The 16,693-nt window shown below is 48.6% G+C and overlaps 1 protein-coding gene across 2 annotated transcripts in view; it reads right to left on the reverse strand.

Moving 5' to 3' along the window:
* The window catches only part of LOC118951919 (tuberin-like), a 44,541-nt gene extending 28,475 nt beyond the window's left edge, over positions 1-16,066 (reverse strand). The window contains exons 1-19 of one of the 2 annotated variants that reach the window (XM_036973869.1): positions 15,885-16,066; positions 15,703-15,789; positions 14,834-14,944; positions 14,529-14,676; positions 13,822-13,939; positions 13,065-13,113; positions 12,708-12,833; positions 11,997-12,070; positions 11,005-11,131; positions 10,778-10,921; positions 9,979-10,116; positions 9,089-9,192; positions 8,571-8,652; positions 8,316-8,471; positions 3,659-3,778; positions 3,340-3,462; positions 2,422-2,528; positions 1,275-1,443; positions 815-937 (exon numbers count right to left, since the gene is read on the reverse strand). In XM_036973869.1, the coding sequence (XP_036829764.1) occupies positions 815-937; positions 1,275-1,443; positions 2,422-2,528; positions 3,340-3,462; positions 3,659-3,778; positions 8,316-8,471; positions 8,571-8,652; positions 9,089-9,192; positions 9,979-10,116; positions 10,778-10,921; positions 11,005-11,131; positions 11,997-12,070; positions 12,708-12,833; positions 13,065-13,113; positions 13,822-13,939; positions 14,529-14,676; positions 14,834-14,944; positions 15,703-15,789; positions 15,885-16,019 (2,241 nt within the window). In that variant the 5' untranslated portion in view covers positions 16,020-16,066. The remainder of the gene's footprint in view (positions 1-814; positions 938-1,274; positions 1,444-2,421; positions 2,529-3,339; positions 3,463-3,658; positions 3,779-8,315; positions 8,472-8,570; positions 8,653-9,088; positions 9,193-9,978; positions 10,117-10,777; positions 10,922-11,004; positions 11,132-11,996; positions 12,071-12,707; positions 12,834-13,064; positions 13,114-13,821; positions 13,940-14,528; positions 14,677-14,833; positions 14,945-15,702; positions 15,790-15,884) is intronic. The other variant, XM_036973870.1, reaches the window with a different exon arrangement.
* Positions 16,067-16,693: the final 627 nt, after the last annotated feature.

The following is a 16,693-nucleotide window of genomic DNA, read 5'->3' on the forward strand; positions in this document are numbered from 1 at the left end:
AAACCCCTTCCCTCTAACGAGACAGAAACCAACACAGGTGAAACCCCTTCCCTCTAACGAGACAGAAACCAACACAGGTGAAACCCCTTCCCTCTAACGAGACAGAAACCAACACAGGTGAAACCCCTTCCCTCTAACGAGACAGAAACCAACACAGGTGAAACCCCTTCCCTCTAACGAGACAGAAACCAACACAGGTGAAACCCCTTCCCTCTAACGAGACAGAAACCAACACAGGTGAAACCCCTTCCCTCTAACGAGACGGAAACCAATACAGGTGAAACCCCTTCCCTCTAACGAGACAGAAACCAACACAGGTGAAACCCCTTCCCTCTAACGAGACAGAAACCAACACAGGTGAAACCCCTTCCCTCTAACGAGACAGAAACCAACACAGGCGAAACCCCTTCCCTCTAACGAGACAGAAACCAACACAGGTGAAACCCCTTCCCTCTAACGAGACGGAAACCAATACAGGCGAAACCCCTTCCCTCTAACGAGACAGAAACCAACACAGGTGAAACCCCTTCCCTCTAACGAGACAGAAACCAACACAGGTGAAACCCCTTCCCTCTAACGAGACAGAAACCAACACAGGTGAAACCCCTTCCCTCTAACGAGACAGAAACCAACACAGGTGAAACCCCTTCCCTCTAACGAGACAGAAACCAACACAGGTGAAACCCCTTCCCTCTAACGAGACAGAAACCAACACAGGTGAAACCCCTACTGACTTAAGGAGGTGGCACCAATAAGCCTATCATCCAACCTCAAAAACATCAAAGTAAAAACCAAGACCTGTAACAGTGTGTACCATAGAACAGAGTGTAGAACAGAGCTGGTCTATGCTGCAGGGAGAGGACAGCAGCAGGACTTTATACTGCAGGGTCCAGGGCATCTTGTCTAGTACCAGCTTCAACACCTTCCAGTCTGTCTCCTGGAACAGAGAGAGAGAGAGAGAGGGAACAACACACACACAGAGAGAGGGAACAACACACAGAGTTAGGGAGAGAGAGACAGAGAGAGAGAGAGTTAGGGAGGGAGACAGAGAGAGAGAGAGAGAGTTAGGGAGGGAGACAGAGAGAGCAGAGCCGCTGCCCACTCTGTACAGGGGGTACCGGTACATAGTCTTGCTATTGTTATTGTACTGCTGCTCGTTGACTACTTGTTACTTTTATTTCTTCATATTCATTTTTTTTCAACTGCATTGTTGGTTAAGGGCTTGTCGGTAAGCATTTCACTGTAGATAGGTAGGTGTGTGTGTGTGTAGGTACCATCTTCAGGCACTGTAGCAGCACATTAAAGGCAGGTGAGTAGGGCAGGCAGGCTGTACGGATGGAGGAGGAGGGGGCAGTGGTGGTGGAGGAGGAGGGGGCAGGACTGCCAGCAGGGGGAGACACTGAGCCTGCAGGCTTCTTCTCACTCCCTCGTTTCTCTGGCTCCCTGGAAACACACAGAGAGCGAGAGAGAGAGCGAGAGAGAGCGAGAGAGAGAGAGCGAGAGAGAGAGAGCGAGAGAGAGGAGAGAGAGAGGAGAGAGAGCAGGTTAGAATGTGGGGTATTACAGACAAAACGTTCCATTGACAGACATTACACATTGACAGACAGTGGTAGACATTACACATTGACAGACATTACACATTGACAGACAGTGGTAGACATTACACATTGACAGACATTACACATTGACAGACAGTGGTAGACATTACACATTGACAGACATTACACATTGACAGACAGTGGTAGACATTACACATTGACAGACAGTGGTAGACTTGGCCCAATGTCGTCCGGGTTTGGCCGGTGTAGGCCGTAATTGTAAATAATAATTTGTTCTCGGCTGACTTGTCTAGTTAAAGAAATGTGAAATAAAACACTAGTAAGGAGCATCAACAACTGGTTTGGGATTTGCCACTATACATTCAATAGGTACTTTATGGTATCTGTCTAGTCATCTGTCCTTGTAATATTGTCTTGAAGGTGAATTGACTGTTTGCCGGGGAGATCTGAGTTTAGAGTGGACAGAGTGTGAAGGTGAATTGACTGTTTGCCGGGGAGATCTGAGTTTAGAGTGGACAGAGTGTGAAGGTGAATTGACTGTTTGCCGGGGAGATCTGAGTTTAGAGTGGACAGAGTGTGAAGGTGAATTGACTGTTTGCCGGGGAGATCTGAGTTTAGAGTGGACAGAGTGTGAAGGTGAATTGACTGTTTGCCAGGGAGATCTGAGTTTAGAGTGGACAGAGTGTGAAGGTGAACTGACTGTTTGCCGGGGAGATCTGAGTTTAGAGTGGACAGAGTGTGAAGGTGAACTGACTGTTTGCCGGGGAGATCTGAGTTTAGCGTGGACAGAGTGTGAAGGTGAACTGACTGTTTGCCGGGGAGATCTGAGTTTAGAGTGGACAGAGTGTGAAGGTGAACCCACCCCATGTCACAGTGGCAGTACGGACTGAACCTCAGAACCCCGTCTTTACTGAGGAACCCCAGACGATGGAGGGAGTCAGTTCTCATCATCAGGAGGAAGTCAAACACCTGAAAGAGAGAGAGAGATAGCGATAGAGACATAGAGAGAGAGAGAGAGACAGAGACCGAGAGAGAGACAGAGACCGAGAGAGAGAGAGAGACACAGAGACCGAGAGAGAGACACAGAGAGAGACCGAGAGAGAGACCGAGAGAGAGACCGAGAGAGAGACCGAGAGAGAGACAGAGAGAGAGACAGAGAGAGAGAGAGAGAGACAGAGAGAGACAGAGAGAGAGAGACAGAGAGAGAGACAGAGAGAGAGAGAGAGACAGAGAGAGACAGAGAGAGAGACAGAGAGAGAGACAGAGACATAGAGAGAGACAGAGACATAGAGAGAGACAGAGAGAGAGACAGAGAGAGAGACAGAGAGACATAGAGAGAGACATAGAGAGAGACAGAGAGAGACACCGAGACAGAGAGAGACAGAGAGTAAGTCTGCTGTGTCACTTTGGACAACGTCCTCATCCCTTCCTTTGTTGACGGTTTCTGATTGGCACCAATGAAAAGGCCTTTTGAACCTTCTTGATAAACAAAAAAAGGAGCATTTCCAAACCTGCAGGTGACTGGCGCCCTACCTGCCGCAGGTGACTGGCGCCCTACCTGCCGCAGGTGACTGGCGCCCTACCTGCCGCAGGTGACTGGCGCCCTACCTGCCGCAGGTGACTGGCGCCCTACCTGCCGCAGGTGACTGGCGCCCTACCTGCCGCAGGTGACTGGCGCCCTACCTGCCGCAGGTGACTGGCGCCCTACCTGCTGCAGGCCACAATGGAGCTGTAACATTTGAACCCTAGTTGACCTCTGTGTGACCCCTGTGTATGCTACCTGTAGTCGTATGCTGCAGGCCACAGCGGAGCTGTACTTGCTCTTGTAGTGCAGCTGCAGGTGTCCGATCAGCAGCTCGTACACTCGACTAGCGTGGCTGGCTGGCAGGCTGTACAGCTTACTCTGAGAGTGGAGAGCAACAGAGCACAGATACACTATCAATTCCCCTTTCCATCAATCACATATGTAACGCTGCATTGACCCTGTGTGTCTCTCAGTGTGTGTGTGTGTCTCTCAGTGTGTGTGTGTGTCTCTCAGTGTGTGTGTGTGTCTCTCAGTGTGTGTGTGTGTGTATGTGTCTCAGTGTGTGTGTGTGTACCTGCAGTATCTCCAGTAGGCCTCGTATAGCCGTCCTGACATCCTCCATGGGGGATTCTGCCGTGGGGTCTCTCTCCGACACCTCCAGGGGCCCTGGGCACACCAGCGAACGACTCGCCACCTGCACAAAGAGAGACACACACACTCTAATCAAATCACCACCAGGTGGTGAAGGTAGGAAAGAACACCTCCACTTCGCTAATCCTCGTCACCGGGTTCCCACAAGGGTGCGTCCTCAGCCCTCTCCTGTACTCCCTGTTCACCCACGACTGCGTGGCCATGCACGCCTCCAACTCAATCACCAAGTTTGTAGACGACACTACAGTAGTAGGCTTGATTGCCAACAACGACCAGATGGTCTACAGGGAGGAGGAGAGGACCCTCGGAGTGTGGTGTCAGGAAAATATCTCCCACTCAACGTCAGCAAAGCAAAGGAGATGATCGTGGACTTCAGGAAACAGCAGAGGGAGCACCCCCCTATCCACATCGATGGGACTACGGTGGAGAAGGTGGAAAGTTTTAAGTTCCTCGGTGTACAAATCACGGACAAACTGAAATGGTCCACCCACACAGACAGCGTGGTGAAGAAGGCGCAACCTCAGGAGGCTGAAGAAATTTGGCTTGTCAACGAAAACACACAAACTTCTACAGATGCACAATCGAGAGCATCCTGGCAGGCTGTATCACCGCCTGGTACGGCAACTGCTCCGCCCTCAACCGTAAGACTCTCCAGACGGTAGTGAGGTCTGCACAACGCATCACCGGGGGCAAACTACCTGCCCTCCAGGACACCTACACCACCCGATGTCACAGGAAGCCATAAAGATCATCAAGGACAACAACCACCCGAGCCACTGCCTGTTCATACCGCTATCATCCAGAAGGCGAGGTCAGTACAGGTGCATCAAAGCAGGGACCGAGAGACTGAAAAACAGCCTCTATCTCAAGGCCATCAGACTGTTAAACAGCCATCGCTAACATTGAGTGGCTGCTGCCAACATACTGACTCAAATCTCTAGCCACTGCAATAATAAAAAATTGGATGTAATAAATGTTTCACTAGCCACTTTAAACAATGCCACTTAATATAATGTTTACATACCCTACATTACTCATCTCATATGTATATACTGTACTCTATACCATCTACTGCATCTTGCCTATGCCGTTCGGTCATCACTCATTCATATATTTATATGTACATATTAATTCCTTTACACTTGTGTGTATAAGTAGTAGTTGTTGTGGAATTGTTAGATTACTTGTTAGATATTACTGCACGGTTGGAACTAGAAGCACAAGCATTTCACTACACTCACATTAACATCTGCTAACCATGTGTATGTGACCATTAACATCTGCTAACCATGTGTATGTGACCAATAAACATCTGCTAACCATGTGACCAATAACATCTGCTAACCATGTGTATGTGACCATTAACATCTGCTAACCATGTGTATGTGACCAATAACATCTGCTAACCATGTGTATGTGACCAATAACATCTGCTAACCATGTGTATGTGACCAATAACATCTGCTAACCATGTGTATGTGACCAATAACATCTGCTAACCATGTGTATGTGACCAATCACATCTGCTAACCATGTGTATGTGACCAATCACATCTGCTAACCATGTGACCAATAACATCTGCTAACCATGTGTATGAGACCATTAACATCTGCTAACCATGTGACCAATAACATCTGCTAACCATGTGACCAATAACATCTGCTAACCATGTGTATGTGACCAATCACATCTGCTAACCATGTGACCAATCACATCTGCTAACCATGTGTATGTGACCAATCACATCTGCTAACCATGTGTATGTGACCAATCACATCTGCTAACCATGTGTATGTGACCAATCACATCTGCTAACCATGTGTATGTGACCAATCACATCTGCTAACCATGTGTATGTGACCAATCACATCTGCTAACCATGTGTATGTGACCAATAACATCTGCTAACCGTGTGTATGTGACAAATAACATCTGCTAACCGTGTGTATGTGACCAATAACATCTGCTAACCGTGTGTATGTGACCAATCACATCTGCTAACCATGTGTATGTGACCAATCACATCTGCTAACCATGTGACCAATAACATCTGCTAACCATGTGTATGAGACCATTAACATCTGCTAACCATGTGACCAATAACATCTGTTAACCATGTGACCAATAACATCTGCTAACCATGTGTATGTGACCAATCACATCTGCTAACCATGTGTATGTGACCAATCACATCTGCTAACCATGTGTATGTGACCAATCACATCTGCTAACCATGTGTATGTGACCAATCACATCTGCTAACCATGTGTATGTGACCAATCACATCTGCTAACCATGTGTATGTGACCAATCACATCTGCTAACCATGTGTATGTGACCAATAACATCTGCTAACCATGTGTATGTGACCAATAACATCTGCTAACCATGTGTATGTTACCAATAACATCTGCTAACCATGTGTATATGACCAATAACATCTGCTAACCATGTGTATGTGACCAATAACATCTGCTAACCATGTGTATGTGACCAATAACATCTGCTAACCATGTGTATGTGACCAATAACATCTGCTAACCATGTGTATGTGACCAATAACATCTGCTAACCATGTGTATGTGACCAATCACATCTGCTAACCATGTGTATGTGACCAATAACATCTGCTAACCATGTGTATGTGACCAATAACATCTGCTAACCATGTGTATGTGACCAATAACATCTGCTAACCATGTGTATGTGACCAATAACATCTGCTAACCATGTGTATGTGACCATTAACATCTGCTAACCATGTGTATGTGACCATTAACATCTGCTAACCATGTGTATATGACCAATAACATCTGCTAACAATGTGACCAATAACATCTGCTAACCATGTGTATGTGACCATTAACATCTGCTAACCATGTGTATATGACCAATAACATCTGCTAACCATGTGTATATGACCAATAACATCTGCTAACCATGTGTATGTGACCAATAACATTGGATTTGCCATATTTATGAAGCCCTTTTTCCATTCTACAGAAGCCTAAAACCCCAAAACCCCAAACCGCAAACAATGCTGTTGTAGAAGCAGGGATCCGAGCAAGAGAGAGAACAACCTCTCACAAACAAACACCTTTCACACCTTTAAAAGGGACCATCTGTAGTTGCTACATCCTTCAGAGGACTCAAATGATTGATACGAACCCGCTGAATCATGAAGAATATAACTTCCACATGCTCGCTCTGATATTCTGAGTTATTTGTCTTTACGGATGGTTGATCCTTGCATCCACAGCTCTGTCTATGAATCTGAGAGGTTACATTTCTCCTGCTCCGTCCCTCAGCCTCGTCCCTCAGTCTCGTTCCTCAGTCTCCAACGGTTACATTTCTCCTGCTCCGGTGTGCGTGTCCCCTACCCTCCAGGAGGCTGGTGAAGCGGTGTGCGTGTCCCCTACCCTCCAGGAGGCTGGTGAAGCGGTGTGCGTGTCTCCTACCCTCCAGGAGGCTGGTGAAGCGGTGTGCGTGTCTCCTACCCTCCAGGAGGCTGGTGAAGCGGTGTGCGTGTCTCCTACCCTCCAGGAGGCTGGTGAAGCGGTGTGCGTGTCTCCTACCCTCCAGGAGGCTGGTGAAGCGGTGTGCGTGTCTCCTACCCTCCAGGAGGCTGGTGAAGCGGTGTGCGTGTCTCCTACCCTCCAGGAGGCTGGTGAAGCGGTGTGCGTGTCTCCTACCCTCCAGGAGGCTGGTGAAGCGGTGTGCGTGTCTCCTAACCTCCAGGAGGCTGGTGAAGCGGTGTGCGTGTCTCCTACCCTCCAGGAGGCTGGTGAAGCGGTGTGCGTGTCTCCTACCCTCCAGGAGGCTGGTGAAGTGGTGTGTGTGTGTGTGTCTCCTACCCTCCAGGAGGCTGGTGAAGTGGTGTGTGTGTCTCCTACCCTCCAGGAGGCTGGTGAAGTGGTGTGTGTGTGTGTGTCTCCTACCCTCCAGGAGGCTGGTGAAGTGGTGTGTGTGTGTCTCCTACCCTCCAGGAGGCTGGTGAAGTGGTGTGTGTGTGTCTCCTACCCTCCAGGAGGCTGGTGAAGTGGTGTGTGTGTCTCCTACCCTCCAGGAGGCTGGTGAAGTGGTGTGTGTGTGTCTCCTACCCTCCAGGAGGCTGGTGAAGTGGTGTGTGTGTGTCTCCTACCCTCCAGGAGGCTGGTGAAGTGGTGTGTGTCTCCTACCCTCTGAATGATGTCCAGGAGGCTGGTGAAGTGGTGTGTGTTTCCTACCCTCCAGGAGGCTGGTGAAGTGGTGTGTGTTTCCTACCCTCCAGGAGGCTGGTGAAGTGGTGTGTGTCTCCTACCCTCCAGGAGGCTGGTGAAGTGGTGTGTGTGTGTGTCTCCTACCCTCCAGGAGGCTGGTGAAGTGGTGTGTGTCTCCTACCCTCTGAATGATGTCCAGGAGGCTGGTGAAGTGGTGTGTGTTTCCTACCCTCCAGGAGGCTGGTGAAGTGGTGTGTGTTTCCTACCCTCCAGGAGGCTGGTGAAGTGGTGTGTGTCTCCTACCCTCCAGGAGGCTGGTGTGTGTGTCTCCTACCCTCTGAAATGTCCAGGAGGCTGGTGAAGTGGTGTGTGTCTCCTACCCTCTGAATGATGTCCAGGAGGCTGGTGAAGTGGTGTGTACTACAGCTCTCAGCCAGGTCCACCAGTAGCTGGGTAGCCTGTCTCCTCACAGCCAGGTCTCTGTCCTCTGCTATCCCACTGAGCTGAGGAACCACCACCACCTCGATCAGCTCCTCCTGGGAAGGAGAAGACAGAATGAACACGCAGGGAGAGATGGAGAGAACGGGAGAGGGAGTCAATGAGAATAGTTTGATGGTGAGTGAGTGGGTGAGTACCTCGTAGAGTTGGCGGTTGGTGCTGAGGACAAAGGAGAGGATGTGAAGCACTTTGATCCTGATCACACTACGACTCTCATTCCTGGGGGGGAAAGAGAGAGAGACACAGAAAGAGAGAGAGACCCAGAGAGAGGAGAGAGAGAGACCCAGAGAGAGGAGAGAGAGAGACCCAGAGAGAGGAGAGAGAGAGAGACCCAGAGAGAGGAGAGAGAGAGAGACCCAGAGAGAGGAGAGAGAGAGAGACCCAGAGAGAGGAGAGAGAGAGAGACCCAGAGAGAGGAGAGAGAGAGAGACCCAGAGAGAGGAGAGAGAGAGACCCAGAGAGAGGAGAGAGACCCAGAGAGAGAGACCCAGAGAAGCAGTTTAACACAAACTTTCTTTCCCTAAATAATGTTCAACATAAGACAGGAATGACAATCACTCAACGGGCACCTATAACAACTTTTAGTTTGGTTTTTGTTTCCATGGCGACTGCCTGTTTTGGTATCCGTGGCGACCACACAGCACTATACAGTTACCTGAAGAACTTCTCCATAAGGCGGTGTAGGCTCTGGATCCACCCGTCTTTAGCTGGCTGGATGGACTGGGCCCGGTACGATATCAGAGTCAGCACCGACGCATCCTGATGACATCACAACAACAACTCCTTACAAGAACAATGGAAGACAAAGTGAAGGCAAATAACAGATATCACACAAAGACTGTCAGACACAGGGAAAAAAGAGAGAGAGAAGGGCTGATAAGAGGAAGAAAGGAGAAGAGGAGGAAGAGGAGGGCCGATGACAGGGGGAAAGGAGAAGAGGAGGAAGAGGAGGAAAGGAGAAGAGGGGGAGGAGGAGGAAAGGAGACGAGGGGGAAGTGGAGGGCCGATGAGAGGAGGAAAGGAGAAGAGGGGGAGAGGAGGGCCTATGAGAGGAGGAAAGGAGAAGAGAGGGAGAGGAGGGCCTATGAGAGGAGGAAAGGAGAAGAGAGGGAGAGGAGGAAAGGAGAAGGGGAAGTGGAGGGCCTATGAGAGGAGGAAAGGAGAAGAGGGGGAGAGGAGAAGAGGAGGAAAGGAGTAGAGGGGGAGAGGAGGAAAGGAGAAGAGGGGGAAGTGGAGGGCCTATGAGAGGAGGAAAGGAGAAGAGGAGAAAAGGAGAAGATGGGGAAGTGGAGGAAAGGAGAAGAGGAGGAAGAAGAGGAGGAAAGGAGAAGAGGAGGAAGAGGAGGAAAGGAAAAGAGGAGGAAGAGGAGGAAAGGAGAAGAGGAGGAAAGGAGAAGTGGGGGAAGAGGAGGAAGAGGAGGAAAGGAGAAGAGGAGGAAGAGGAGGAAAGGAGAAGAGGAGGAAAGGAGAAGAGGGGGAAGTGGAGGGCCGATGAGAGGAGGAAAGGAGAAGAGGAGGAAGAGGAGGAAAGGAGAAGAGACTTACAGGTCTTTTGTCAGCACACTTCTCCACCAGACTGAAGAACTTGTCAGATGATCCATGGAAGCCGTTCTGCTCATAGAGCTCCTCCACTGTAGTCAGCAACTCAAACACTATGGACTTCAGCTCTGCACTGCCTATCGACTGGAAAGAGAACTCAAACACTATGGACTTCAGCTCTGCACTGCCTATCGACTGGAGAGAGAACTCAAACACTATGGACTTCAGCTCTGCACTGCCTATCGACTGGAGAGAGAACTCAAACACTATGGACTTCAGCTCTGCACTGCCTATCGACTGGAAAGAGAACTCAAACACTATGGACTTCAGCTCTGCACTGCCTATCGACTGGAGAGAGAACTCAAACACTATGGACTTCAGCTCTGCACTGCCTATCGACTGGAGAGAGAACTCAAACACTATGGACTTCAGCTCTGCACTGCCTATCGACTGGAGAGAGAACTCAAACACTATGGACTTCAGCTCTGCACTGCCTATCAACTAGAGAGAGAACTCAAACACTATGGACTTCAGCTCTGCACTGCCTATCGACTGGAGAGAGAACTCAAACACTATGGACTTCAGCTCTGCACTGCCTATCGACTGGAGAGAGAACTCAAACACTATGGACTTCAGCTCTGCACTGACTATCGACTGGAGAGAGAACTACATTCATTTTCTCGGTCTGTCTGTATGTATGTGTGTGTGTGTGTGTGTGTCTTTGTATCTGTGTCTCTGTGTGTGTGTGTGTGTCTTTGTCTGTGTGTGTGTGTGTATGTCTTTGTCTGTGTGTGTGTGTGTGTACCTGAATCTGCTGTAGTAACCTCTCTATGATCCCCAGCAGTATGTCCCATGTGACCACCTGGAGTTCCTTGCCATACTTCTTTATCAGTCTGGTGATGGACAGAACGATCTCATACGACACCATCTCGTTGGCACACCACATCGCCTGGGGGTTAAAGGTCAGGGGTTGGTCAGAGGTCAAAGTAAAAACTTCTCTAATGCACCTTTAAAATGCTCTCTGGATCCTACCTTATAGAATGATGGGAGGACCAGGGTAGGGGTGTTCTTTAAGGCTGGGAGACGGTGCGCCCCCCATAGAGCCATCCCTACGAAGAACACTGCTCCTCTCAGCAATGGAGAATCCTCCATATACGCCCTGACAGAGAGAGAAAGGACAGGTTAGACACACACACACAGAGAGGACAGGTTAGACACACACACACACACACACAGAGAGAGGACAGGTTAGACACACACACAGAGAGAGGACAGGTTAGACACACACAGAGGACAGGTTAGACACACACACACAGAGAGAGGACAGGTTAGACACACACACACACACAGAGAGAGGACAGGTTAGACACACACACACACAGAGAGAGGACAGGTTAGACACACACACACACAGAGAGAGGACAGGTTAGACACACACACACACACACACAGAGAGGACAGGTTAGACACACACACACACACACACACAGGTTAGACACACACAGAGAGAGGACAGGTTAGACACACACAGAGAGAGGACAGGTTAGACACACACAGAGAGAGGACAGGTTAGACACACACAGAGGGAGGACAGGTTAGACACACACAGAGGGAGGACAGGTTAGACACACACAGAGGGAGGACAAGTTAGACACACACAGAGGGAGGACAAGTTAGACACACACACACACACACACACACACAGAGGACAGGTTAGACACAGAGAGGACAGGTTAAACACAGAGAGGAGAGGTTAGACACACAGAGAGGACAGGTTAAACACACAGAGAGGACAGGTTAAACACACAGAGAGGACAGGTTAAACACACAGAGAGGACAGGTTAAACACACAGAGAGGACAGGTTAGACACACGCAGGCACACACACACACATACAGAGAGGACAGGTTAGACACACACACACAGAGAGGACAGTTTAGACACACACACAGAGAGGAGAAGTTAGACACACAGAGAGGAGAGGTTAGACACACGCAGGCGCACACACACACACAGGGTTGTTACCTCTCCTCCATGATACGGCACATGGTGTATATGGCACTATGGCCCAGATGAGTCCCCAACACCTTCCTCATCAACTGGAGAGATGGAGGAGAGGGGAGGGGAGGAGAGGGGAGAAGGGGGAGGAGGAGAGAGGAGAGGGATGGAGGAGAGGGGAGAGTAGGAGAGGAGAGGGGGGAAAGGGGAGGAGGAGAGTAGAGGGGAGGAGGAGAGTAGAGGGAGGAGGAGAGTAGGAGAGGGGAGATGAGAGAGTAGGAGAGTAGAGGGGAGAGTAGGAGGGGAGATGAGAGCGTAGGCGAGGAGAGATGAGAGAGGAGGAGCAGTATTATCACCTGCCAGATTGTGTATAATCTGTTGATAATTTCTAACAGTTAGATGTTAGAATATTAATCATTACTATTATTATTATTGTTTAGTCAGATTAATTAACATGACAAGTAGATCATCAGACACACACTCACCAACTCTCCTTCCCCCAACACTCCCTCCCCCAACTCTCCCTCCCCCAACTCTCCCTCCCCCAACTCACCCTCCCCCAACTCACCCTCCCCCAACTCTCCCTCCCCCAACACTCCCTCCCCCAACTCTCCCTCCCCCAACTCTCCCTCCCCCAACTCTCCCTCCCCCAACTCTCCCTCCCCCAACTCTCCCTCCCCCAACTCTCCCTCCCCCAACTCTCCCTCCACCAACGCTCCCTCCCCAACACTCCCTCACCTTCCAGCAGGACTCACAGAACTCCTTGACGTTGACGGTGCGACAGAGAGTGATGATGAAGACGGTGAGGGAGTCAGAGGGGAGGCAGTTATAACACACCACCGCATCCAGCACCTGTAGAGCCATCTGGACACACACACACACGCCGAGACGACACACACACACCGAGACGACACACACACACACACACACCGAGACGACACACACACACACCGAGACGACACACACACACACACACACCGAGACCACACACACACACACACACACACGTTAATGACCTCATGAATAAAAAGCCCAGTTGTAAAGTTGTTGTAAAACAGTTGTAAAACCTCGACATCAGAGTAAATTAAATATTACCTCAATGTCTGTCGAGGCTGTTGTCCGGTTACACAGCAGACAGATCTTCCTGTTGGACAAAACCACACACACTGAGACCTAGCACGCGTGTGTGTGTGTGTGTGTATGTGTATGTCATAAGACCCCACAAAAATATTATACTAACAAAAATTTGACGAACTGGGTACATGCCATTTCTAGTGGGGTTTAGGGTTTAGGGTAGAATTAGAGTTAGGTTGAGGGTTAGGAGCTAGGGTTTTGAGTTAAGGTTAGGGATTAAGGTTAGGGATTAAGGTTAGGGATTAAGGTTAGGGGTTAAGGTTAGGGGTTAAGGTTAGGGGTTAAGGTTAGGGGTTAAGGTTAGGGGTTAAGGTTAGGGGTTAAGGTTAGGGGTTAAGGTTAGGGGTTAAGGTTAGGGGTTAAGGTTAGGGGTTAAGGTTAGGGGTTAAGGTTAGGGGTTAAGGTTAGGGGTTAAGGTTAGGGGTTAAGGTTAGGGATTAAGGTTAGGGATTAAGGTTAGGGGTTAAGGTTAGGGGTTAAGGTTAGGGGTTAAGGTTAGGGGTTAAGGTTAGGGGTTAAGGTTAGGGGTTAAGGTTAGGGGTTAAGGTTAGGGATTAAGGTTAGGGATTAAGGTTAGGGATTAAGGTTAGGGATTAAGGTTAGGGATTAAGGTTAGGGATTAAGGTTAGGGATTAAGGTTAGGGAAAATAGTATTTTGAATGGGACTGAATTGTGTGTCCCCACTAGGTTAGTTGTACAAGACTGTGTGTGTTCTTACTGGACCATGACGGATACGTTCTGGTCGAGGTAGCAGCTGTTGAACTTGACCAGGTTGACCAGGACGTGGAGGAAGTCCGCGGTCAGACCAATGTCCATCCACAGCAGGACAAACCCAGCTGCAGTTGATCAATAAATTAAATCAACCAGTCAGTCAAACATATCATGACCAAATCAGTCAAAAATATCGTGACCAAATCAGTCAAAAATATCGTGACCAAATCAGTCAAAAATATCGTGACCAAATCAGTCAAAAATATCGTGACCAAATCAGTCAAAAAATATCGTGACCAAATCAGTCAAAAAATATCGTGACCAGTCAGTCAAAAAATATCGTGACCAGTCAGTCAAAAAATATCGTGACCAGTCAGTCAAAAAATATCGTGACCAGTCAGTCAAAAAATATCGTGACCAGTCAGTCAAAAAATATCGTGACCAGTCAGTCAAAAAATATCGTGACCAGTCAGTCAAAAAATATCGTGACCAGTCAGTCAAAAAATATCGTGACCAGTCAGTCAAAAAATATTGTGACCAATCAGTCAATATCTTTCTCAAGGGTCCCAGTTGGGCTGTTCATTGGGCCAGTGAATATCTCGTGGACAGACTCCGTAACATGGTAACATGGTAGTGTAACGACTGTCAAAAGACTGTGGGGTGGAACCATCTACATCACAGGTCACAGTGTAAAAAGGGTTGATGTTGTCTCACCTATGTCCTCCTCCAGGTACGTGATGTCCTTCCCGTTCTCCGTCAGGGCCTTGAACACCTCCAGCCTGTCAGACAGGTCCTCATTGGACGGCTGGTAGTCTCTGATCACCTTGAAGAAGAAGGCCCGCATAGGACCCAGACGCTCACCCTGGTAGACACACACACACACACACACACAGAGAGAGAGGCAACACACACAGGAAATCAACATACTTTCTTGTTCTCTGTGGTGCCTCCTAGATAGTGTGTGTGTGTGTGTATCTGTGTGTGTGTGTGTGTGTGTGTGTGTGTGTGTGTGTGTGTACCTGTCCCTGTATGACAGCTCTGAGGAGCAGCAGGACAGCATGTCTAGCTTCAGGTGGCTGTTCTGGAGTCAGCATGTCCTCCACCGCCTTCCATACGGCTTCCACTGCATGCTGTAAAACACACACATTAATACACACACACACACATTAATACACACACAGAGAAGGAGGCAACACACACACACACACACACACACACACACATTAATACACACAACACACACACACAGAGAAGGAGGCAACACACACACACAGAGAAGGAGGCAACACACACACACACACATTAATACACACACCAGATTAATAGACAGTTGGTTGTTTAGCAACAATAGCGACGCGTGCTGAAAAACAGACAGGCTTTGATTGTTGGCAACACGGAAACTAAACATTTCATCTCCAAATGTTTATTGGAAACATAAATACATTTGCACAGTGAACACTGGTCTCTTAAATACATCATTACAGTTGTTGGTTAGCTAGCTAGCAGATTTTAACCATACAGTATTAGCATAGACGTGACCTCAGTCAAAACAAGACATGGTATCAAGAACCAGATTTTAACCATACAGTATTAGCATAGACGTGACCTCAGTCAAAACAAGACATGGTATCAAGAACCAGATTTTAACCATACAGTATTAGCATAGACGTGACCTCAGTCAAAACAAGACATGGTATCAAGAACCAGATTTTAAGAAACGAGCTGAAAAGGAGCCCCCGGCGATTCCCCACACGACAGCTTCTTATCGCTGTGTGGCCATGTAGAATCACAACACACTGACTTCTGACACACTGAAGTGTGTGCATCTTTTTTGTGACGTTGTTAGCTAACCCGTCTACACACACACACACACGGTGTGCTCTCTCACCTCCTCAAACTTCTTGGCCTTGGCCAGGTCGGAGACATGGTTAGCAACCCGGATTCTGTTGCTAAGGCCACAGTCAGGGTGCAGCTCCTGAAGAGAAAGACAGCAAGATGGTCAGAGACAGAAAATTGATTGTGTGTGCGTGCGTGCGTGTGTGTGTGCAGTCGCGTCACACTCTCACATACCTTGAGTATATCCAGTGTGATGATGAACTCTGAGGGCTTGCTCTCTGTCTGCTTGCTGGGGGGTCGAGGGGATCCCAAACCAAATATCCCCTTTACCTTGTCCTTCAGACTCTCTTTACTGGGCTGCTTGTTCATGGCTGGGGGTCCAGGAGGGGTTCTGTGGGGAGGGACCGGGCAGCTTACACTCTACTGGGGCTCTGGGGGAAACAGAGGGAGGAACACAGGTTAGTAGAACCAGCAGGGTCAGAGAGAGAGAGAACGTGAATAGTATTTGGTGGTAGAGAGAGAGAGAACATGAATAGTATTGGGTGGGAGAGAGAGAACATGAATAGTATTTGGTGGTAGAGAGAGAGAGCGAGAGAACATGAATAGTATTGGGTGGTAGAGAGATAACATGAATAGTATTGGGTGGTAGAGAGATAACATGAATAGTATTGGGTGGTAGAGAGAGAGAGAACATGAATAGTATTGGGTGGTAGAGAGAGAGAGAACATGAATAGTATTGGGTGGTAGAGAGAGAGAGAACATGAATAGTATTGGGTGGTAGAGAGAGAGAGAACATGAATAGTATTGGGTGGTAGAGAGAGAGAGAACATGAATAGTATTGGGTGGTAGAGAGAGAACGTGAATAGTATTTGGTGGTAGAGAGAGAGAGAACATGAATAGTATTGGGTGGTAGAGAGATAACATGAATAGTATTGGGTGGTAGAGAGATAACATGAATAGTATTGGGTGGTAGAGAGAGAACATGAATAGTATTGGGTGGTAGAGAGAGAGAGAACATGAATAGTATTGGGTGGTAGAGAGAG

The sequence above is a fragment of the Oncorhynchus mykiss genome, unplaced genomic scaffold (genome assembly GCF_013265735.2).
Source record: "Oncorhynchus mykiss isolate Arlee unplaced genomic scaffold, USDA_OmykA_1.1 un_scaffold_341, whole genome shotgun sequence".
Lineage (NCBI taxonomy): Eukaryota > Metazoa > Chordata > Actinopteri > Salmoniformes > Salmonidae > Oncorhynchus > Oncorhynchus mykiss.